The sequence below is a fragment of the Loxodonta africana genome, chromosome 22 (assembly GCF_030014295.1).
Source record: "Loxodonta africana isolate mLoxAfr1 chromosome 22, mLoxAfr1.hap2, whole genome shotgun sequence".
Lineage (NCBI taxonomy): Eukaryota > Metazoa > Chordata > Mammalia > Proboscidea > Elephantidae > Loxodonta > Loxodonta africana.
Genome location: NC_087363.1, coordinates 23,349,352 through 23,373,400, shown reverse-complemented (window position 1 = coordinate 23,373,400; position 24,049 = coordinate 23,349,352). Strand labels below are relative to the sequence as shown.

Below are 24,049 nucleotides of genomic sequence, written 5' to 3'. Positions count from 1 at the left end.
CCGGCGGGCTCGAGCCGGCCACAGTCGCGGCCCCGCGCACGCGCGCGCACTCACAATTCAGCCACGATTGCTCAGGAGCGTGTCCACGCCCTCAGAGCAAGGCGCTTAACCAATCATTGCAGCCGCACGGGGCATCACGGGAACTCTGGGGCTATAAAAGACCTGGTTGCTATTTTATACCCCTCGAGTCACTCATCCTTTAAGCCGGGTGGGTCTAGGTGCGCGTGCGCGTCGTAAATACTCCTCCCCGAACTGCCAACTCTTCGCGCAACCGCGGTAGGCCTTCCCCGCCTGGGCTCACGCGTGCGCACTAACCGGCCTGGCCCCGGAAAACTAGACGCCTGCGCGGTGGGGACTACAGTGACAGTCCCTGGGGTGGGGCGCAGGCCAGTCATGGCGGAGCCTTGGTCCGGGCAGTCCTTGCAGGCTCTGCCGGCTACGGTGCTGGGCGCACTGGGCGCCCTGGGCAGCGAGTTCCTGCGGGAGTGGGAGGCGCAGGACATGCGCGTGACTCTCTTCAAGCTGCTGCTGCTGTGGTTGGTGTTAAGTCTCCTGGGCATCCAGCTGGCGTGGGGGTTCTACGGGAACACGGTGACCGGGCTGTATCACCGCCCAGGTGAGGTTCCCCATCAACCTCCGCGGGCCGCCCGCCCCCAGCGGACTGTACGGCTCCCCAGGATCTCCCTAGACTACCGCTGGTTCTCCGAGAGTCTTATCAGAATTTAACGCTGAACCCATACTGTTTAATGCCACCATATCATTTCACGCCAGAATCCCCACCAGCCCACCCATCGCATTGTAACGTTCCCCGAATTCCCACCAGACAATACCGCTAATCCCTTAGGACCCCCACCTGACTCTTCACCAAACAATATAACTGGTTCCTAACCTAACCTGGGCTGATGCCTGCCCAGAGCCCCACCCCACAGCCTGCTGCAGCTCTGGCTGTGTTCCTGCCCCCAGGTCTGGGCGGCCAGAACGGATCCACACCTGATGGCTCCACGCATTTTCCTTCCTGGTGAGTATCTGTCCCCACCCCAGCCCCATGCTTGGCAGGCAGAGGACGTTCCTGTGCCGGAGGTGGTGGGAGGGGGCTCTCGGGGTGGGAGTCCACCAGTTTTAGTGGCCTTTGCAGCAAGCTCCAAGGTGTACAGCCAGAACTCAGGCTTCAAGCTGGGGGTGACGCTGATACCTGGACAGCTTCTCTAAGCATGCTGTCCAGCAACCTGTGGAGTGGGTGGTAGGGACATTATCACCATTTTACAGATGAGGGAACAATTTCAGAGAGATGAAGTGACAGGTCTGTTGCATTCCTCTCCAATGTAAGCCCCTCATTTGGGAAGCCAGGAGTCTCTGTCCTTAGAGCACTGACTGGCCTCATCAAGGCCAGCCTCCTGATGTGTGAAACATGAACTCACTAATCAGGCAGTCATTCAGCTAATCTGAGCTGAGACCAAATTCTGTCTTAGTTCCCTGGAGCTGCCGTAAAAAACAGTAATTAATTTCTCACAGTTCTGGAGACTAAAAGTCTAATTAAGCCATTTGGGGTCGATTCCTTATGTAGGCCTCTCTCCTGGTTTCTGGTGGCTGCCAGCAATCTTTGGCTTTTCCTTGATGCTTATTGATGCATCTGCTTCCATTGTCACATGGCATTTATATTCCCACTACATGACATACTCCCTTTTTATAAGACACCCCTCAAAAGAAATTAGGACTAGGGCCCACCCTACTCTGGTTTGATCTCATTTGACCCAGTTGATAAGAAAAGAGAAACTATTTCCCCAAACAAGGTCATATTTACAGATAACAGGGATTAGGACTTCAACATAACTTTTTGGGGGAAACATTTAATCCATAACACTCTATCCTCTGTCTACCCCAAGTTCCATTTCCTTCCCATGTGCAAAATACGTTCATCCCATCGCAAAAGTCTTAACCCATTCCAGTGTCCACTCTTAAGTCCAAAATCTCATCTTTTGAATCATCTAAATCAAGTATGAGTGACACTCTGGGTGTTTTCCAACCTGGGATAAAATTCCTCTCCATCTGTGGACAGATGAAACCTAGAATACAGGTTATTTGTTTCCAAAATATAATGGTGGCCCCTATAATACATAGGAGCTTAGAAATTAGCTGAATGAATGAGCATATGGAGAGGAGGGACCTGTAGGGCCTTTATCCTAAGGTCCAGGAAACTATTGAAGGACTCCAGGAGGTGGGGCCTGATCTAATTTGCCTTATAACTGCCTGTGTCATGGCAAGATGAAGCAGTCCAAGAGTGAAGGCAATAGGCTAGTTAGGAAGCCTGCCACTGCCCAGGTTTCTGTCTTGTGCAACTGGGGAAGGATGGTGGCACCATAAGGTGGGGACCCAGGAGGAAGAACAGGTCTGCAGGGGGAAGGTGTTGAGCCCAGTGTGGACTGTGGGGCCTGTGAGGCACTAGAATCTAAAGCTCAGCAGAGAGGTCTGGATCGTAGTATGGCATTACTGAGCCCAGCTCAGCTCCCAAGAAGGGTCTGGGATGAGCCAATCCCAGGGACTGCTCTGCTGCCCATGAAATAACGCCTCTCTTCTCTCTCTCCATCACTTTCAGGGAAACTGCAGCAAATGAACCTCTCAAAACCCACAGAGAATAAAAGAAGGCAACAGGGAGTCTCCTGGCTCCCACATTGGGTTCTCCTGCTGCCAAGTCCTGTGGATGACTACAGGAGGATTGGGGCTGGGGACAGGGAGTACCTTAGCACTTGCAGGGCTGGGCCTCTGCTGCCCTCAGCCCTGCCTCCAACAGTCCCAGGCATTGGGTCAGTGAACTTTGCCTCTACCCTGATCTGTGTGCCTTAAGGGGGAAAAGTATGCTGTTCCTCTCTCAGGGGTTGGAGCTCAGGAGAAGCCTTTGGATTGGGGAAGCCAACAATCCATTTTCTGTCCTATATCTCCTGGCCCTCTTCCCATCCCCCTGTGGTATGACCCCATAGAGATTTGTCTCCTTGAGAGGATGAGGTTGCGGTTGACCAGCCATGGGATTTGTAAGGAAGTCTGTTCTCCCCTAAGCCCTGGGTTCCCTGGATTCCTTTGGTTTTGCTTTGTTGGCAGGGAGCCAGGGTATCCTGGCCTGGGCCAGGCTTTATACTCTGGGGCGGCTTCCTGCCCGCACTGCTGAAGTGCCCGTGGGGTCTCAGGTCTGCACCCTGCTCCCTCACTGGGAAGTATTGAGAAGTTACTTAGCTATTTAGATATAAGGTCCTATGGCAGGGGGAGCTAGCACCATTCAATCATGGAGGCACTGAACACCATCTCCCTGGCCCATCTAGATCTCTTTAGGTATGACCCAGGCAGAGGAAATTGTCATTTCCGAAATGTCCTATTCATATTCCTCAGTCTTTCTGGAGGGAAAATTGGGTGCCTGAAAGGGGCAGAGCCCACCAGCTGAGCTCCTGGGGTGGCCTCCCACCCCCGGCACTGAAGTGTCTATGGGTCTTGAGTATGTACCATGTCCTTCACTGAGGTACTGGGCAGTTAGTACAGAGCAGCCCCATCATGCACTGCATCCTCATCACTTCCCACCTTGACCTGGAACAACAGGATCCTCATCCTAAGAGCCCCAAGGCTTAGCATCTCCTCACCAGCACCATCTCAATGCAGAAGAGCCACAGGTCAGGCAGGCCTGCCACCTCCACAGCAGGCCAGGGGAGCTTCCAAAGGTGTGTGTTGCAAAACATCCCCAAAGAAACACTGGTTGCTGAAAGCAGTGAGGCCCTGTACCTGCCTCACTCTCTAATGGCAATATCTCTGCCTGCCTCTGCTGGGCTACCAGCTACCTCAGTGTCCCACTGCCCTCTTCCTCCCAGTTAGAGGTCACGTTTCGATATGGCAGCCTTTGCCTAGGCCATCCTTAAGGCAGAGGGGCATTGGAAGTGGGGGCTGTGATGAACACACTCCAGAGATATCTTCTGGCTAGCAGATTAATGGTCTTCCCAGGTCCACCACACACAGGCTCAACTGAAGACATGGCTTATTAAAAATGGAAGTGGATCAGTCGTGTGGTTATTCAGACAGGACAAGGCCATGCATGCACAGGGGTAACTGAAGTGGGAACACCCAGGGCGGCGGGGGCTGTTGCTCTTCAGGACCCAGAATGCAATGGTTTGCACAGGTGAAGAGATGATGCCAGCTCCTTAGAAAAGTGATCGTGGGGTGCCCAAAAGGAATATCCCCATCAGCCCTTTCAGGCCTGGCCCCTCTCAAGGAGAACCTATTCCAAGCCTGATCATGGAGGTCAGGATGGCAGGCATTGGGGTAGCACCCCAGGAACCCTGTGGATAAAGCACAAAGAAGCTAACAACTATGACAAGCAAGGAAGAAGGAAGCTCATTTAATTTTTTCAGGAGTCAGTATAGTCCAGTAATGGGCCCCAGGGGCAAAGGTCAGCTCAGGGTAAGGCAGATCCAGGAGGAGACCCACCCCAGCCCTACAGCAGTCCTGGAGCTCAACAGGTGGTGAGCTTGGCATGGTTAGTTTGCTACTGGGTGGCAGGCTGGGCCAAAGCCGGAATAAGGAAGAGTGAGCCCATGGCCTCCCAGCCATCCCCGAGTTTACACATAGGCACGGCAGCCCTGCCGGGCCAACCCTTAGTGAGTCAGGAATCATTGCTGCCCAGAGAAAGGCCACAGTTTGCATTTGGGAAAAGCAAATTGGAGGAGGTGGCCTAATCTGGCACTGCCCAAGGTAATAGCCTTTGTAGTGTGAGAAACAGCTTTGAGAGGTAGGTTGGGCAGGGTTTTGCTTTCCTGCAAAGGTGAGCCTTTGCTCCACAGCCAGGACCTGGCAGAGTGGAAGGGAGAGATGCCAGAACTGGTGTTTCTCACAGCCTTCCAGCGGGTAAGAGGGGTCAGTGGGAGCGTGGGCTGAAACAGAGTATTGGGTAAGCTGGTATGTTGCTCAGAAAAAGGGTCCTCAAGTTGGAGTGGCACTGGGGAGTCGGGGTGGGGCAGGAGAGAATAGATGGAGCAGACTTCCTCAACCAGATAACTAAAGCCAGCCTCCACCTTTATACTCCCCACCCCCGCCCCCACCCTTCTTTTCTGTCTCAGTTTCCTAACTAACCACTTATAGAATGCCCTCCAGGGCAAGGCTGTTGGAGGGGAGGGCCCTGTCCCCATCCACCCTCACTTGAGGGTATAGTAGGTTGTAGGCACAAAAGGCATCTTGCTGACCACAGCTGCCTGCCGCTTCCGCCGCACTTCTACCAGCACCAAGGTCCCTGGCTGACTGTACTGGCTGGGCACATAACCCATCGCCACATTCTTCTTCAGGCTGGGCGAGGGGCAGCCACTGGTCACAGTACCTGTCCCGACATAGGCCATGCATCAGCACCAACCTCCCAGTCTAGCACCCCAACACCTCTGGGGAAGTTCCAGAACAAGGGCTCCCCCGCCTCCCTGGTTCACCTACCAATCACAGTACCCTCTGTGCTCAGGATGGGGCTGTGTGCCCGCATCGGGGGCCCCTCGCACATCAACCCCACACGCCTTCGCTGCACCTTGCCCTTAAGCTGGGGAACGATGACCTCAGCTCCAGGGAAGTCCATGGCAGCTCGGCGGCGCTTCCCTGGAGTGTGACACACCAGGCATAAGTCACAGCCCATAGGAGCCCTGGCCACAGGAAGTCCTAACTACAAGGACCCCAAGTGACATCCATCTAGCATCGAGGTCTCTTCACTCAGGCCTCCCCAGGGCCCATTCCTCCCCTGCACTGCAGTCAGTCAGCCACTGCTTCCTGTCCCCTGGCCCAGAAGTTCATGCTGCCCACCTTGGCCTGCCAAGGGTCCTCAGCTTCTAATGAACGGGGCACAGGGACATCTCCAAGGAACGGAGGCTCAGGAAGGCCAAGTCACTTGCTTCAGGCTACACAACCTTTGGAGTTGTCAAGGACTGGCTAGTCTCACGAAGGGCCGTTCCAACCTTCAAGACCCCATCCTTGAGTCCCAACCTAGCTCACCTAATGTCCAGCTGAGGCTGCCCTCCACAGGTGTGGTGTGTTCATCAATGTCGTTTCCGTACAGGCAGAGGCCTGCCTCCAGGCGCAGGCTGTCCCGCGCTGCCAGGCCTGCCAGCTTCACCTCCGGGTTTTCCAGCAGAGCCATTGCCAGGTGGACTGCCCCTGCTGCCGGCACTGAGATCTGCATGGGACACCACAGAGCAGATGGGCAGCTGCCCCAGAGTCCTGTGCCTGCAAATGCCTGTGCCCACTGCTTGACAAACCTCCACACCATCTTCGCCTGTGTAGCCACAGCGGGTCACACGGCAGCCGGACACGCCAAACACCTCCATCACAGCACTCGTCATGAAGGGCAGCTTCCTCAGGTCATCTGTCACACCAGCCTGTAGCACCTGGGCCGCAGTGGGGCCTGGGCCCAGAGAACCAGTAATCAAGCATCTAAGTCCCAGAGCCCCTCAAAACCAGGCCATAGCCCTTAGGGACCAGAACAAGCCCTGAGATGCTTATTCCTTCTCTGCAAGTGAGAGAAGACACATTTGCCCTCAACTCATGGAGCCTTGTGGGGGAGGGGGAGGGCAAAATACAAAATTAGAATTATGGCTCACAAATACCACACAATCCACACCTTCCTGGCCCAGCCTCTGTGCTGAGCAGTCAATGAAGCCAGGAAGGCAGAGGTCAGTTCCAACACCAGGCTGGCATTCTCACCTTGCAGGGCCAGCAGGGCATTGTCCACCACCTCCAAGCCCACATCATTGCCCATGTTCTGAAGCTCCCTGACCTTGTCCTGAAAGAAGAAACGGAAATACCATTTACTGCATACCTACTATGAAGCGGACACTACACAGCTGGGCAACAAGACAGTGGGTTGCTTCCCATCTTACAGATGAGGAGGCTGAGCCTCAGAGATGGTGGGTGACTTTCCCAAGGTCACATAGCTACTAAGCGGTGGGGATGCCAGCTCTCACACCAGGTTCCAGACTTCTACCCGCCCCAGAGGATGCTCACTCAGGAGCCAGGGTCGGCTTCACCTGCCCGGCTCCACATCACCAAATCCTGGCTTATTCCAGGAAGGGTCTGCTCTGAGTCTCCCAACTGTTTATTCACTCAAAGAGCCATTTTCTGAGCCTCTTGTCCATGCCAGGCCTGTCCTGGGCACCAAGGTTGCCACTCTGTGAAGAAGGAAGACAGGGTGCCTAGGGCATGGAGGGGCTGTACCTGCATGAGGGCCAAATCCTTGTCCCAGCAGCCAGCATTGGACACCACATACAGGTGCCCCTCAGAGGTGTTGATCACAATCAAGTCGTCTAGGATGCCTCCAGCCTCGTTGGTAAACAGTGACAGTGTCCCCTGGCACCAAAGTGGAGCGTCTTTACCTCCAGGCCCAGGAGATCAAGACCAAGGGTGAGCCAAACACGACTTTGGGCCCACACAGCTACTACAAACTCACCAACCCTCATGCACAGGACTAGGGGTACACAAAGTGCAAGGCTGGGTCAGCCAGGGCCTCTGCCCAAGCCCAGGGTCTTTGATCCTAATGCAGTGAGGAAATTTTCACCCCCTTCCCACCTTGGGGGACTTCCCCAGTCTGGTATGGCCTCTGCATCCCTCCCCACTCAGTCCTGAGAGCCCCATCTCACATTTAACACAGGACACCTAGGACCTGCTGCTTCATCCCACCCAGACTGCGGACAGCTCAGCTCATGCCCTAATCCCCAGGACAGAAGGTTCAAAAGTCCATTCTGACCATCCCACCAACTCCTAGAGCACTCTAAAGCAATGCCCATGAATTTACTACCAGGCTGGACTTGGCCTCCCGCTGGATGAAGAGCCTGAAGCTCAGAGGTCACGTGAATCTCCTGGGGAGCTTGTTAAAGTGCAGGTTCTGATTCCACAGGTATACAGCAGAGCCCAACAATGTATTCTTAACAAGTTCCTGGGTGATGATGAGGCCTCTGGTTTAGGGACCATATTTTGAGTAGGGAGGAGTCAGGTGGCATGAAGTTTACAGAACAGTACATGAACTTGTGTTGACGGGGCAAGGCTGCAACAGGCCCCTCCCTGCAGATGGCTGGGTGTCTGGACATGACTCAGGGACTCCACCTCCCCAAGACTGTGAGCCCTGAGAAGCTGTGTTAATCCATCTCTGTACCCCCAAGCCCACACTAGGGGCTCAGCCCATGTTTGCTGCTCATGGCTGAGAACACCCACTGAGCAGAGGTAAGAGGGGCCCACCTGGTTTGGCCTTAGCTCCGCAATGTCTCCAACCACTAGACTCTCCATCAGCTTCACCCGGTCACAACCAAATATCTTGGTCTGAGGAAGAGATCAAAAGCCTCAGGCCACTGCGACAGCTGCAATCAGAGAACGTGGCACCAAGCATTTACAGCACAGTCCAGCCCAGCTGAAGTGCCTGACCCATCTTTTGGTTCTGCGGGTGGCAGAAGCCCCACCTTCTGATTCTCCTACATCCTCCAGCACGTGGCGGGGCTCATTGGGGGAGGTGATGGGAAGTTAGGGAACTGGAGGAACCAAGTACCTTCCTGAAACATCCCTTTTCCAAACCAATACCCAGGACCATTGATGAGGGTGGGTGCCAGTCCTGGAAACGCCAGGATGTTAAGGCATGCCACTGAGTAGAAAAGGCTGGATAGAAGGGGACAATCAGGAGATCCTCTGAGTGAGTGTCCCAGGGCCACAGTCAGTCTCATGACATGCCTGAGACATCCAGCTCTTCTGAGAGGTTGGCCCTCAGGATCCAGCTCCCAGGGAACAAAGCCGAGGACGACACCACTGTAAACGGGCAAGAACACTGGCTTTGTTTCCTGGGCTCTCCCCTGGCTCACCTGCAGCATGTGGGATACATCAAAGAGTGAGCAGTGCTGGCGTGTGTGCAGGTGTGAGTCAATGTGGCTATCCCGGTACTGCACAGGCAGGCTCCAGCCCGCGAACGCCACCATCTTCCCGCCATGGGCCAGGTGCAAGTCATAGAGCGGCGTCCTGCGGAGTGCATCCTGCGGGCGACCAGACTCTGTGCTGCCAGGACCCAAGACCCCCGTCCGCCTCCCTCCCCCGCCCTCCAAGGTCGACACCCCGACCCAGCACCCTCTATCCCACCTGTGCACAACTGAGTGATCGCCCCAGGGTCGAGGGGGGCGCCTGTAGGCGCAAGCCCAGCCAAGCCACCACGCTCCCTGCCCGCCTCATCGTCGCCTGCAACCGGTGCAGCCGGCACTCAGAGGCCACCACTGTGCTGGGCACGCCGGGAGATGTAGTCCGTCCGGCCCCTGCCTGGGCAGGTTTTTATTCCCTGTGGGCCCCCAGAAGAGGAGACAAGCAGCCCCCAGGGCAGGCCGGGCTTTCAAGCAGAGTGAGCTCCAAACCAGAGGAAACGAGCCCCAGGCTCTTCCAGCTGACTGATCAGGGCAGTTTGAGCTGCCCAAAGCCACAGCTGGGACCTAGGCCTCCCCCTGCTGATTGTCCCGCCTCCAAAGGGTCAAAGTTCTGCAAAGGGTTGAAAGGACTGAATCACAGACAGGACCCTTGGAGTGTAAGGTCAAATAGCTGGGAAGGGATAAGGCAGCCACAGGATGGTGGAGCCAGCCCGACAGACAGAGCACCATGGTAACTGGCTTCATGTGAGGGTCCCCAGCCCTCCCACTGGGCAGACACAGGCAGCCGGCACAGTGATGCATTTCACAAACATTTATTGATCTTGCTGCACACGAGGCCCTGTGCTGATTGCTGGAGGCACAGTTCTGAATGAAGCACAGTCCCTGCCACCCCAGTGTCCTCTCCCCTCAAATACACACATACTGAGGGTCACTGCTCCCTGAGCATAGGACTTTGGTCATCGCCCTCTCAGTAAAATCAGAGTGGAGCTAAGTTTATGACCCTGCAGGCAAAGACACCAACCGCAAGAACTCTGATGGATGAGAACAGAGGGCGCCACCAGAAGGTGGCTAAACTTTCCCCAGAAAGTTGTTGAGCCTAACATACATCTGATTTTCCAGGTCCAACACACCAGCAGTACTGGCATAGTAGCTCCCAGGGGCAAAGTCAAGAAGAACCAGAGGGAGGCAGGATTTCTGTACAAGCTGATGGTGAAGGATGAGCAGCCTGCCTTATTTAACGACCAACCTGGGATTGTGAAGGACCTCAGCCTCTTAAGAAGGGGCAGGGATGTGCTTTGGGTTACGTCAGATAGCTGGCAGGTCCCAGGTCTTATTCTCAGGCTCCAGCCTTGCCAGAAGCACCTGCTCAGGTCCGACAGGCAGGCCCATTTGGAAATACATCCAGGTAACAGCCCAGGAACTGAAGGACTCAGACTGCCCAAATCCCCAGCTTTGCTTCCTAGGCAGGCAGCAAAAGCGTCTAGACAGGAAAATGTGTGCGTGTGTGTGTGGGCATAACACAAAGGGAAAGAAGGCCACTAGGTGGCCCAGAAAGAAAAAAAAGGAGGTCCTATTTCTCCCTCAAGCTTCCAACCAGCAAGAGTGCCATGGTGGCAGCAGCCTTCCTGGACTACATGGGGTAGTTCATCCCAGCCCACTGCACTCAGGGTGAGGGAGCAGGCAGAAGACAGGTGTGTACATGTTGGTGGGAGGGGTAGAGGACATGTGGGGATTCTTACTAGTTAAACTGGAATGTTTTTAGGATAGGAGAAGAAGGAAGAGTTGGGCTGCATCCAGGCGAGGACAGAGTGCACTCATCTGGTGCTCATGCTGAACCAACATAGTGAGCCCCTGAGAATCTGGAATCCGTGACGGTGGACCAGACAGGATGGGCATGGAGGCGGCACTTGGAATGCACAGTGACTGCACTTCAGCCTCTGGTGGCTCAAACCAGGTCTGGGTGAGCAAAGAAAGGCCACGGTCTTGAGTGGGGAGCCATGGCTCAGGTGTAGGAGAGCAAGTTCAAGTCATAACAGCCATCCACCTGTAATGCAAAAAGCCATCAGGTCTGACTTGCTCAGGGCAATGCAAGCCAAGCAGAGGGAAACGATCACTCACGTCAAAGCGGCCGATCCGTGTAGAGGTTTGACTGGCCCGGATCATCTCTGTCAGCGCCCACATCTGCTGCACCTCGGAGGATACCCTGCCGGGGTCTGGGAGACCCTGCTCCAGAAGGAGGGGTCAGTGGCTATGTGTCTCTCCCCAGCAGCGCCGTTGGGGCCCCAGGGAGGCCAAGCCGGGCTATAGGGCTTCCCAGCTGAGACCAGTAACATTCCCAGATGACTTGTGAGACATGAGTTTGGGGCCTGATATGCAGTAGGCAGCCCAACTCCACGCCAGCAATGCTTCAAATCCCATGATCTAAGAGCAAGTAGCTAGTAGGAAAATGGCAAAGACCGAGCTGAGGGCCTTGGGGCCAGCCCCAGATTCTTGCAGAAATGGGCCCACTGGGGCCTGTCCTGAACACTAGAGCCATTCACAAATGGTTCTTGCACAGGGTAGGGCTTACCTCAAGGAGAGGAGTGGGTTGCTCACAGGGCACTGGGTGGGAAAGCCACTTGGGGAAGGCCACAGAGGGACTCTGCAAAGCAAAGGCATATAGCACTGATGGAGGCAGAGTGGGACAGTCCTGGGACCAGATTCCAAGGTTGTGGGAGCAAGGTGGGGGCCCCTGAGCTTCAGACACTGGAAAAATCCTGTTCAGGGGCCCTCAGAAACTCAAGGGGGCAGTCAGGCTACAGAAGCTCTCCTACTGTGCAGAAGGAGGCCCCAGCAACACTGTGACCAACCACAAGCAGAAGGATCTCCCAGCAGCTGAAGGCTCCTAACTCTGGGAGTGGCAGGTCCCCCCAAAGGTCAGGAGATATGGGGACATGGCCTGAACCCTTATCATGAGCTTCTGTCATTTCTACCCAGCTAAATTCCATGAAGGGCTACTTCTGGGTCTCACTATCCTCACCCATCCCCGACCCCTAGCTCTCCCAGCCATAGGTGGGAGCCCCCTGGGGAAAGGGCTGGCCAACAGCTCTTAGCCAGTTGCCTACCTTTGGTCCCTGCTGGTAGAACTGCAGCTCCTCCACTGTGAAAGACAGCCACAGTGGTGATGGCTGCCGCAGAATCAGGCGTAGTTCCAATACCCTGGCCATGTCACACAGCATCTGATACACACACACAAGGACCCAGCGAGGACCCAGCTCACTGCCAGGGAGCCTCCCCATCAGCACTGAGCCAAGATGTTGCCTCCTCAGGCCTTTGGGAAGCAAGAACAATAGTCCCTCCAAGATGCTCATAAAGCCACAGCCCAGGCCAGCCTTGCCCCTCCTCTTCCCTCCTGGTGTACTGGCCCAAACCCCTGGCCCCCTGTAGGCCCTTGTCTAGGCTTCCCTGGCCATGCTGAGGCCCAGCTGACCTGGTGCTTGAACAGCGATACATACTCCTGGGCCCCCTCCTCACTGTGTGGGTCAGGCATCAGGCAGTAGTTCCGCAGGCAGGTCACCCACTTGGCTGGTGTGTGCATCGCGGTGTGCTGGCGCACACGGATACTCAGAAAAGCTGTGTAGTAATTCTTAAACATGATCTCCTGCAACTAGAGCACACATAACCCACCATGACAAATCAGACTCAGGCCCAGGGCCTAAAATGCTCAAAAAACACCATCTCCCCTCCCCGTAGGAATGTACTCCTACTAAACTAATAATTTCAATAAGCATCTACTACGGCCCAAAGATAATGTTGTTTTCCCAGAAGAGCTCACAGTTGAATAAGCAGGTCATGCAAACAAACCACAACTACAGATCTTGCCAGATGTCCAAGACGCTGCCAGAGCTCAGAGCCCTAACTCTGGAGAAGGCAGAAAATTATAGATGACTCCTGAAGGAGGAAGAATTCACCAAGTAGACCAGGAGAGGTAAGAACAGAAAAATAGTATATATAAAGGAGCACCAGAGGATGAGAGACCTTGGTGCACTCCTGGAACAACGAGTGATCCAGCCTGGCTACAGCAGTGGTTATCATCCCTGCACATTCATTAATCGCCCACAGAAATTTTTTTTTTTTTAATAATTTTTATTGTGCTTTAAGTGAAAGTTTACAAATCAAGTCAGTCCCACGGAAAGTTTTTAAATACGTGTGTCAAGGCTTCATCCCAGATCTACTGAATCAGGATCTCCAGGGTTGGGTCCTCTAATGAGGCTGATAGGAAAGAACAGCTGGGAGAAAACCACAAACTTCAGCATAAAGTGCATGGGGCAGAAGCCTGAGAGGCAGGCAGGGCACAGATGCAGACTGGCCCTGAATACTAGGCCACTAGAAAGTGGACTTTATGCTCTACATTGAGGTCATGCAGTGCCCAGTCACTCTACCAGCTGATGTGGAAGTGTAATTGGGCACTGGAAACTGCAGTCATTGGGAGGATCCTGATCGGGGATGAGTTGGGCCTGACTTCCCGCAGGGATAGCAGGAATGGGCAGGAGCCCGGTTTAGAGGCAACTCATTGTCTAACGATCCTAAGCAGACACCAGGAACAAAATGATCCCTCACCTCTATTTGGTTGACACCTGTATTTCCAGCACCTAGCCTACTATCTGGCACCTCCATGCCTGGGCTTCCCTGGACACAGAGAAGAGACACTGAGGAGCACAGGACAGGAATCTGCATTCTAGTAAATATGTATTAACTGAAGGAATTAATAAATGGAGGTTAACTGAAATCACAGAAACGCGACACTGCAGAGGTTTTCTGTAAAAGATTAAAGGTCCAGGACCCGCCTGAGTTCCCAGGTTGGCCCCGCCCCGGAGGTACGGTCGCGCCTACCCCACGGGGCTTGCTCACCTCGAAGGGTGCGGCGCTGGGGAAGGTGACATCGATGACCAGCACGCCGGGCCGGCCGTGGGAGGTCCGCACGTCGCCAACCTGCAGAGCCACGGTGCCTTTCACATGGCAGGGCACTGACACGCGGGACATGGCGCCAGCGGCCGCGACCCAATACAGCAGCCACCCCCCAGCCTCTGACCACCGGTCTTCCCCCGCGACCCCAGCCAAGCCCCAGGAACTACAACTCCCGGGAGCCCTCGCGCTTCGGCCAGCCCAGCCAATCAGCGATAATCAGAGCGATCCGCGAGCCGGAAGTGCCTGCGAAAATTCTTCTTCAGCCAATCACTGTGCGAGCCCCAGAGAACCCAGCGCGAGCGGATTCCAGCAACAGTCGAGCTTCCCAACCGCGTCCTTCTGCTTAGAGAGCAACTGTCCAGAATCTGACGAGCGCTTATAGTCTCGCTGTTTCTGCGTCTGCGTAGGGCGGTCTTCAGTTAAAGCATGACAGTGATGAGCACAGTGACTGGTCGATAGTAATTACAAAAATAAATTATTACTATTATTTTTAAAAAGGCAAAAGATTTGAACAGATACTTCACAAAGGAAGGAAACCCTGGTGGCGTAGTGGTTAAGAGCTATGGCTGCTAACCAAAAGGCGGGCAGTTGGAATCCACCAGGCGCTCTTTGGAAACCCTATGGGGCAGTTTTACTCTGTCCTATAGGGCCCCTATGAGTCGGAACCGACTCCACGGCGAGTTTTTTATTGTCGTTGTTTCACGAAAGAAGATAAACAAATAGCCAATAATCACATGAAAAGTTGGCTAACATCATTATTCATCAGGGAAATACAAATTAGAGCCCCTACAAATTAGAACCCCTACACATCCACTGAAGGTCTCTAGGTGGTGCAAAGGGTTTACATTCCACTACCAGCCCAAAGGAAACAGTGGTGTAGTGGTTAAGCATTACGGCTGCTAACCAAAAAAAAAAAAGTCGGCAGTTTGAATCCACCAGGCACTCTTTGGAAACTCTATGGGGCAGTACTACTCTGTCCTATAGGGTCGCTGTGAGTTGGAATCAACTGGACAGCAATGAGTTTTTTTGTTTACTATCCCAAATGTTGGCAGCCTCAACCCACCCAGTGGTACTGTGGAAGAAAAGTCCTGTCCCTAGGCTTCTGTTAAGTGCTTCTAACTCTTGGCAGCTGCAGCCAAGAAAATCCAATGGAGCATGTCATGGATTGAATTATGTACCCCCCCCAAATGAATCGGTTTGGCTGGGCCGTGATTTCCAGTATTGTGTGGTTGTCCTCCATTTTGTGATTACAATTTTATGTTGAAGAGGATTAGAATGAGACTATAACACCCTTACCCAGGTCATATTCCTGATCCAATGTAAAGGGAGTTTCCCTGGGGTGTGGCATGCACCGCTTTTATCTCTCAAGAGATAAAAAGGAAAGGGAAGCAAGCAGAGAGTTGGGGACCTCATACCACCAAGAAAGCAGCACTTGGGAGCAGAGCACATCCTTTAGACCTGGGGTCCCTGTGCCTGAGAAGCTACTTGACCAGGGAAAGGTTGATGACAAGGACCTTCCTCCAGAGACAACAGAGAGAAAGCTGTTCCCTGGAGCTGACACCCTGAATTTGGATTTGTAACCTACTAGACTGTGAGAAAATAAATTTCTCTTTGTTAAAGGCATCCACTTGTGGTATTTCAGTTATAGCAGCACTAGATGACTAAGATAGAGTGGTTCTACTCTTTTAACACTTGGGGTCACCATGAAGTGAAATCAACTCCATAGTAACCCCTACCACCACCAACATATCCAGTAAACTAAAATTAAGAGCTAGTGAGGGTGTAGAGTCCTTGGAACCATTATCCACTATTTCTAGCCACTTTGGAGAACAGTTTGGCCATTTCATAAAAAGCTAAATTTATACCTATGATATGATCCAGTCATTGCCCTCCCAAGTATTTACCCAAGAGAAATGAAAGCGTATGTCCACCCAAAGGTTTTATTCAGAATAGCCAAAATTGGAAACAACCTAAATGTCCAACATATGAAAACAAACTAATTGTGGTATATCCATACAATGGAATACTACTCAGCAATAAAAAGGAATGAACAACTGGTACACACAACACCAGGGGTGGATCTCAAAAGCATTACGTTAAGTGAAAGAAGTCAGATACCAAAGAATGTATACTGCATGAGTCCAAAACCCAAACCTGTTGCCATCGAGTCAATTCTGACTCATAGGACTGAGTAGAACTGTCCCATAGGATTTCCAACAGGCAGCTGGTAGATTCGAACTGCTGACCTTTTGGTTAGCAGCCAAGCTCTTACCTCCTGTGCCACCAAGGCTACTGTACTAGTCCACTTACATGAAATTCTTGAAAAGGCAAAACTAATCTGTAGTAATAGAAATCAGAACAGTGTTGCCTGGAGTTAAGGTGAGTAGAGGAGCTTGATAGGGAGGTATAATGGAACATTTTGGGATGATGAAAATGTTCTATAATTTGATTCTAGTACTGATTATATTTGTCTAGACATTTGTCAAAACTCATTAAACTGAATACTTAAGATGTATGCTTTTTATTATATCTAAATTATACTACAACAATCATGATTTAAAAAAAAGTAAAGCAAAAGATAAATATTAAACCATCATGTTTGTTATCATCATCCTTTGAGGTATTTGTGGAAACAATGCCTCAGAGATTGTCAGTTAAACCTGTTTTACAGATGACAAAGCTAGCTAGAAATAGTCCAGTGATTCCTCAAACCAATAAAGCAGTGTGGAGTAGAGCTGGAACCAGGGTCTCTCTTGAGCTCCCATTTCAAGGCAAGAACTCTCCAGGCAGCGTCAGCTTCTGGTAACCTGTACTTTCTCTATGTTGAGGATCCCAGAGATGCAGGCCTAGAGCAGCTTTCAGGGTAAGGGGTCAAACAGGCCCAAACTCCAGGCCAGCCCAAGAAACCTGGGAGAGGTCATGTTCCATCTAGGCAGCTTTTTCAGCCCAGGCCTAGAGACTGTCAGTGACAGGCTATGGTTTATACCTCCTTGTTGGCTGTTGTCAGCAGAAAACCCTTTGTACACTCAGGTCTCCTGGACAGGTCATTGCCATTTCCATTTGGACTCAGGCTAATGTCTTACTGCCCGAGCCCCTCCAACTTTCTGAGAGTTTCCCCACTAGACAGTCCACCCCTTGCTGGACCACCAAAAAAAAAAAAAACCTGCTGCTGTTGAGTCAATTCTGACTCATAGCAACCCTATAGGACAGACTAGAACTGCACTGTAGGATTTCCAAGGCTATAAATCTTTACGGAAGCAGACTGCCACATCTTTCTCCCAGGGAAGAGCTGGTGGGTTCAAACTGCCAAGCTTTTGGTTAATATACTAGTGCTTTAACCACTGCACCACCAGGGCTTGGGCCTCCTCAAATACCAGACAACTGTAGTCTCCCTGAGAGTCAGGAGGATGCACATAGGCTCTGGTCTTTGGCCCTAGCTCTGAGACCACAGCCACCAGCAGATGCAACGCTCTGTGGCCCTTCATTCCAAAGGAGTCTCACCTCATATCTTGCTCTTTAGATAGTTCCAGCCCTATTTCTCTCACCTGGTGGGCAGAAACCTCCAGCCCAGCCCCTCCAGTCCATTACCCACATTGTGCCAGAGTGACTTTTTCTTTGTGAAATTCTCGTGAAGCCCCTGTGTCTCAGGGTCAAATCCAAAAACAACTGACAGGTCCATGGAGCTGGAATGTGAGTAGCCCCTGCTTAGAACCTGTTCCCTCCACCAACCCTGGCACCTTTACTCTAGTTTCTTCTACATGCTGCCTTCTCCCTCCCTCTAGGCCTGCTCACATCTACATTATACCCAGGATACTCTATACCTCACTCCTCTTTTCACTCTTCGGTTCTTGGTTTAAATTTTGATTTTGTAGGCAGGCCTTTCTGGATCCCCCTAGACTAAGTCAGATCACTGTACTTGATCAGAGCGCTCTGTGCATTTTTGGTAATCATCACCTAAAACCTGTCTCCCACACTGGCCGATGCAGAGTAGGAGGGCAGAGATTGAGTTAGCCTGCTTAATGGCTGTGTCCCACATCTTCTACCATTGTGCTGGGCATAGTAGGTGCCCAATAACTATGTTAAAAATGAACAATATATTGTTCAATTTGAGGAATTTCTACTTCCAGCCAAGATGGAGTAACTGGGACAAGATTTACCCTCCCACTTGACTCAACTACAACAAACAAACAAAAAAACAGAAAAAAATATGTGAAACAATGGTTTTCAGACATTGTACATGAGACAGCACAGGACAGAGATTCCTGAGGTAGGAGAAACAAACAAAATGAGCTCAATGATTGCCTCAGCTGACTGGAGAGACTTTCCAAGTGTAGTGAGGAGGAACTTAGGTGTAGACTAGCGACTCCCTGAATTGAAGAGGCAAAACTGGGACTTGAGAGAGACAAAGGTAGCTGGAGGCTAGAGAGAATAGAGCTGCACAGAGAGATGACTCTGGAGATCTCCAGGTTATTCCCCTTGAATCTTCAGCTGAGTACTAATAAGCATATGCATGTAAAGAAACTACCCAAGTCTAGGGGAAAAAACACCCAAAAGGGCTAAGAGGGAACAACCACCAAATCTTACTCAGAGCAGGAAATAGCTTTGTTCCCAGCAGCCAAGGTAGAAAATCTCCTAATCCATGGGGCCATTGCGTAAAAAACCCAGTGCCGTCGAGTCGATTCCGACTCATAGCGACCCTATAGGACAGGGTAGAACTGCCCATTGCTTCAATAAAAAAAAAAAATAGTAGATAAAAATTTGCCCTACGCTGAAGTCTGCTCTGATTCGTCTAACAAAACTTAAAATCAAGCCTCAAAAAGGCAAAGATGTTTGAATGCATCCCAGAACAAAGCTCATGAATATTGATAGGAATGCAATAATATCCAGCATCTACCAAAGTAAAATTTACGATGTCTGGCATCCAATCCAATGTTACAGTCATACAAAGAAGCAAAAAAATATGACCTGTAATGAGACAAAACCAAAAACCCATTGCCATCGAGTAAATTCCGACTCATAGGATTTCCAAGGAACACCTGGTGGATTCGAACTGCCGACCTTTTGGTTATCAGCCATAGCTCTTAACCACTACGCCACCAGGGTTTCCATATTGAGATAGTGAGGAGAAAAATCAAAAGATAGCAACAGACCAAGAAATAACAGAGATGATAGAATTAGTAGATACGGACAGTAAAACTGAAACATAATATATTCAAGAAAGTAGAGGAAATATTGAGCATGTTAAATAGATATGTGGAAGATTTTTTTTTAAAAAGACACAAACTCCTATAGATAAAAAAAAATTAAATACAATGTCTGAGATTAAAAAAAAAACACTGGATGGGATTAACAACAGATTAGGCACAGCAGAAGGAAAAATTAATAAACTTGAAGACATCCAAAATGAAAAAGAGGAAAAAAAGACTCAGAAAAATGAACAGAGCATCAGTGAGCTGTGGGTCAACTTCAAGTGGCCTAATGTATAGGTCATTGGAGTTCCTGAAGAGGAGGAAACAGAAAAAAAAAAAATTCAAATTTAAAGAAAAATATAAACTCACACTTCCAAAAAGCTCAGCAAACCTCAAGCTCAAGAAATATCACAAATCAGAGAACTGTCATCACTGTAGACGCTACAGATATTGTGGATTTGAAAGACGTACAATCAGGGTGACTGCGGACAATTTGCCTTGAACTACTTTTGCATAGGAAGCTCCCAGTTTGCATTTAGATTATATACGTATTTGGGTTCTTTCCATTCGGATGCTTAATAAATACCTCAACCATAAGGTGTCCAAAACAGAACTTTTAATATCCACCCCCAAAACCACCCCTCTCCCAGTTCCCCCATCTCAATAAATGGTATTAGGGTGTTACTAGGTGGAAATCCTGTCAGGTCCCTGGATGCCTCTCATTCTGTTAACACCCACATCAGTCCATCCATCAGCAAGTTCTGTTGGCTCTACTTTCAACGTACGCCGTGAATCAACCTCTCACCACCATCCTGCTCCAGGATGCCATCATCTCTTGCCTGGACAACTGCAGAGCCCCTCCATGGTTTTCCTGTTTACACAGTCCTTGGTTTCCTTGTCTGTTTTAAAAAACATGCTTATTTATAACACATATGAAGAACTGTGGCTAAAATATAAATGTACAGTTTAAAAATTAATTATCAAGTAAATACCCAAGTAATTATCACCCAGGTAAAAAACAGAACAATCTTGTGCCCCAGAAGCCAGCTTGCTTGTCCCTTCCCAGTTACAAATCTATTCCCCTGTCAGGGATAACATCATCCTGACCCCTGTGATGAATATGGTTTTGCTATTTTTTTGTTTTAGATATCTTTATCTCCCGCATATGCATTCCTATTGTAGTGGGAATCATTCTTTATACGCTATTTTCTGTCTTGCTTCTTTCACTCAACACTATGTCTGTTAAGATTCATCCATGAGATTGTGTTCATCTGTGGTTTGCTCATTTTCATTGCAGTGTGGTGTTCCAAAAAATGAATATACTACAATTTGTTTATCCATTCTACTATTTACGGGCACTTGAAATATTTCCAATTTGGGGCGCTTGTGAATAATGCTGCAATGAATGTTTTTGTGTCTTCTGACACACATCAGCATGAATTTCTCTAGGACAGGGGTTCTCAAAGTGTGTCTATAGACCCCTAAGGGTTCCTTAAACTCTTTCTGGGGGACTACAAGGTCAAAACTATTTTCATAACAATGCTGTTGTTGTTAGTGCCGTCAAGTCAGCTCCAACTCATGGAGACCCCATGTACGATAGAACAAAATGTTGCTTAGTCCTGCACCATCTTAACAATCATTGCTATCTTTGAGACCATTGTTACAGCCACTGTGTATTTTGAGTGACTTCCAATCCAGGGGGCTCATTTTCCAGCACTATCATATCATAATATATATCAATATCATAATATTACTAAGATGTTATTTGCCTTTTTCACAGTGTTGACATTTTTCTGATGGTGCAGCATCATTGGTGGGTGTCATGGATTGAATTATGTCTCCCCAAAATATGTGTTAACTTGGCTAGGCCATGATTCCTAGTATTGTGTGATTGTCCTCCATTTTGTGATCTGATCATCCTCTATTTTGTGATGTTATAAATCCTAGCCTCTATGCCTGTGTTTATGGTCCATTTGACAGTGAGCTGTCTATTATGTTAATGAGGAAGGATTAGGTCATGTTAATGAGAATTAAGCTATGTTTGTTATGTTAATGAGGTAGGATTAGGGTGGGATATATCTTGAGTCACTGCCCTTCACTACCCTAAAAAAAAAATTAAAAGCAGAGAGAAGCTAATAGAGAGAAAGGGACCTGCTATTGCCAAGAAAGAAGAGCCAGGAGCAGAGCACTTTCTTTTGACCCTGTGTCCCTGAGCTGAGAAACTCCCAGACCCAGGTTAAGATTGATGACAAGGACCTTACCCCAGAGCTGACAAAGGGAGAAAACCTTCCCCTGGAGCTGGCACCCTGAATTCAGACTTGTAGCCTCCTAAGCTGTGAGAGAAAAATTTCTTTTTGTTTAAGCCACCCACTTGTGGTATTTCTGTTACAGCAGCACTAGATAACTGAAACAGTGGGTAAAACTGCTGGTATCTTAGCATGAATCAAGGCAGTGGAACCAAACGGTACTGACAGTCATTGTATTCTGTATTTTTCACTGCCATACACTCACAGTCCAAAAAAAAAAAAGCCAATCTCACTTAAGAATGTCCTTGATGAAACAATAAAAGTTAAGTTTATTCATTCTCCCCCTTGAGCACGTCTTCTAAATATTCTGTTTAAAGAAACAGGAAGTAGGCATAAAGCATTTCTGCTGCAGGCTGAAATGTGGTGGTTGTCTTGAGGAAAAGCATTTGTGTGAGCGTGAACTAGACTAGTTTTGTTTTTCACGAAACATCACTTTTACTTAACAAGCGGCTGACAGACAAACTATGGTTACTCAGACTTTGGTACTTGGCAGACATTTTCTCAAAAATGAACAAAGTGAGCCTGTCACTTCAAGAAAAACGACCCAGGATATTTTTTGCCAATGGTAAAATTTGAAATTTTAAGTGAGAATTAGAATTCTGGAAATTTTGGTTTCATCACCAAGAGCTTGAGAGTTCCCAGTGCCTTAGGACTTTTCTAATGTGGTAAACATCCACAGACATGCCCATCGTAAATAAAATCCTTCTGGAGTCCTCAGTAATCTGAAGAGCGTAACGGGGTTCTGACACTAAAACTTGGAGATTCACTGCTCTGGGGTTTATTTCCGGGAGTGAAATTGCTGGATCATAGCTATGGGGAACTGCATCTCTTTAATTTTAATCAATAATGACAAATTATTTCTGAAAGTGGTCATACCCGATGATCTTCTTGCTCCTAGCTCCTCTGTTACACCCTGCTCACCCATCTGCCCTGGCCACACTGGCCTCCACCCTACCCCAGGCTCACAGGCTTATTCCCACCTATTGGTTTGCTTTGTCACTTTACTATTGTCACCTCCCAGCCCAAATGTCTCCCCACTTGACATCATATTGCACATTTATTTGTTTATATGTTGATTTTCTGACTTAACCTCTAAACACCACCGTCCAATAGAAATATAACGTAAGCCATGAATGTGAGCCCCATACATAATTTTTCAATTTCTAGTTGTTGTTGGGTGCTGTCAAGTCAATTCCGACTAATAGTGACCCTATGTGACAGAGAACAGCCTCATAGGATTTTCTTGGATGTAATCTTTACGGAAACAGATCGTCAGGTCTTTCTCCTGCATAGCCGCCGGGTGGGTTCAGACCCCCAGCCTTTCGATTAACAGCTGAGTGCTTAACTGTTGTGCCACCAAGGCTCCTTAGGGTTCTTGCCAAAATGTTAAAAAAGCAAAAGAAACAGGTTCAATTAATTTTAATAGTATGTTTTATTTTACCCGATTATGTACCAAATATGATCATTTCAACATAAAATCGATTATAAAAATAATTAGTTTATTTTTTTTCCACACAAAATCTTTGACATCCAAGGTGGGTTTCACACTTGCAGCACGTGTCAATTTGGACTCGCCACATTTCAAGTGCTCGGTAGTATTTTGTGGCTCGTAGCTATCGTACTTGGTCTGTCTTGATCCTGGCGAAATCCCCAGCACCTAGAAAAGCGTCTGGCATACAGTAGATGTTTGTTGAAGTAATGCGTGAAAATAGAATGGCTCTGCACGCCTTGGGCTCACCACCTCCTGGGGCTGAGGTTCAGCCCTAGACCTCCCAGAGCCAGTCTCCTAGCTGGCGATCCTCAGGCAAAGGCCGGACAGCAGCGCCACCTGCTGGAGAAAGGGAAGTCTCTCACCCGTGAGACCAGGCCCCTCACCGTACCAAGGCTCTTTGGGGCTGGCACCAGGAGAAGGTGGGTTCTGGATGCCTGGGAAGATGTTTCTTACTCAAACTTGGACCCCCACCTTCCCAAGGCTCTTTTCTAGCCTTTATCCCCTGGTATTACCAAGGCGACTATCGTAGCAAGAATCCCATCAATCATCAAAAACTGAGTCTGTGCCAGGCTCCCTTCCTCATGGTCCACAACCAAATTCAGGAAATGGCTGCCTGAAAGTCTTCTGCAAGCCGGCAGTCTGCCCAGCCATTCTTAATCTCTGTTGGGTCTGGGCCTTTTGAGAATTTGATGAAAACCAACTTTGTCCAATAAGTTGTTCGTAACGTCTGTTGTTGTTAGGTGTCGTAGAGTCAATTCTGACTCATAGCAACCCTATGTACAACAGAACGAAGCATTGCCTGGTCCTGCGCAATATTCATAATCGTTGTTATGCTTGAGCCCATTGTTGCAGCCACTGCGTCAATCCATCTCATTGAGGTTTTTCTCTCTTTTGCTGACCCTCCACTTTACTAAGCATGATGTTCTTCTCCGGGGACTGGTCCCTCCTGATAACATGTCCAAAGTATGTGAGACGAAGTAGGGTCTTAAATGCTAGCAAGCAGCCATCTAAGATGCATCAATTGGTCTCAACCCACCTGGAACAAAGGAGAATGAAGAACACCAAAGACACAAGGTAATTATGAGCCTAACTGACAGAAAGGGCCACATAAACCAGAGACTACATCAGCCTGAGACTGGAAGAACTAGATGGTGCCTGGCTATAACCAATGACTGCCCTGACAGGGAACAGAACAGAGAACCCCTGATGGAGCAGGAAAGGAGT

At 49.7% G+C, this 24,049-nt stretch overlaps 3 protein-coding genes across 7 annotated transcripts; 1 reads left to right on the top strand and 2 right to left on the bottom strand.

Annotated features, from left to right (window-relative positions):
* Positions 1–13: 13 nt before the first annotated feature.
* TCTA (T cell leukemia translocation altered) lies at positions 14–6,047 on the top strand. Of its 3 annotated transcripts, none has more exons than XM_064274544.1 (3): positions 14–616; positions 915–1,018; positions 2,594–6,047. In XM_064274544.1, exons 1-2 carry the CDS (start codon positions 394–396, stop codon positions 992–994), a joined length of 303 nt encoding a protein of 100 aa, XP_064130614.1. In that variant the 5' UTR covers positions 14–393; the 3' UTR covers positions 995–1,018; positions 2,594–6,047. The 3 variants fall into 3 exon arrangements, with proteins under 3 accessions (XP_064130614.1, XP_064130613.1, XP_003409707.1); XM_003409659.4 differs by having other exon boundaries at positions 21–616; positions 964–1,018; XM_064274543.1 differs by having other exon boundaries at positions 16–616; positions 915–6,047.
* Positions 4,033–9,517, bottom strand: AMT (aminomethyltransferase). The gene is made up of 9 exons (XM_003409656.4): positions 9,115–9,517; positions 8,844–9,011; positions 8,233–8,313; positions 7,216–7,347; positions 6,706–6,784; positions 6,261–6,406; positions 5,998–6,178; positions 5,452–5,607; positions 4,033–5,344 (listed from the first exon to the last, which is right to left on the bottom strand). Exons 1-9 carry the CDS (start codon positions 9,202–9,204, stop codon positions 5,166–5,168), a joined length of 1,212 nt encoding a protein of 403 aa, XP_003409704.1. The 5' UTR covers positions 9,205–9,517; the 3' UTR covers positions 4,033–5,165.
* Positions 9,518–9,545: 28 nt separating this feature from the next.
* NICN1 (nicolin 1, tubulin polyglutamylase complex subunit) lies at positions 9,546–14,723 on the bottom strand. 3 transcript variants are annotated; one of them, XM_003409655.4, is made up of 6 exons: positions 13,782–14,707; positions 12,361–12,537; positions 11,996–12,109; positions 11,461–11,532; positions 11,010–11,114; positions 9,675–10,935 (listed from the first exon to the last, which is right to left on the bottom strand). In XM_003409655.4, exons 1-6 carry the CDS (start codon positions 13,911–13,913, stop codon positions 10,894–10,896), a joined length of 642 nt encoding a protein of 213 aa, XP_003409703.1. In that variant the 5' UTR covers positions 13,914–14,707; the 3' UTR covers positions 9,675–10,893. The 3 variants fall into 3 exon arrangements, with proteins under 3 accessions (XP_023403500.1, XP_064130611.1, XP_003409703.1); XM_023547732.2 differs by having other exon boundaries at positions 9,546–11,114; positions 13,782–14,723; XM_064274541.1 differs by lacking the exon at positions 11,010–11,114 and having other exon boundaries at positions 9,616–10,935; positions 13,782–14,719.
* Between the last annotated feature and the right edge of the window lie 9,326 nt (positions 14,724–24,049).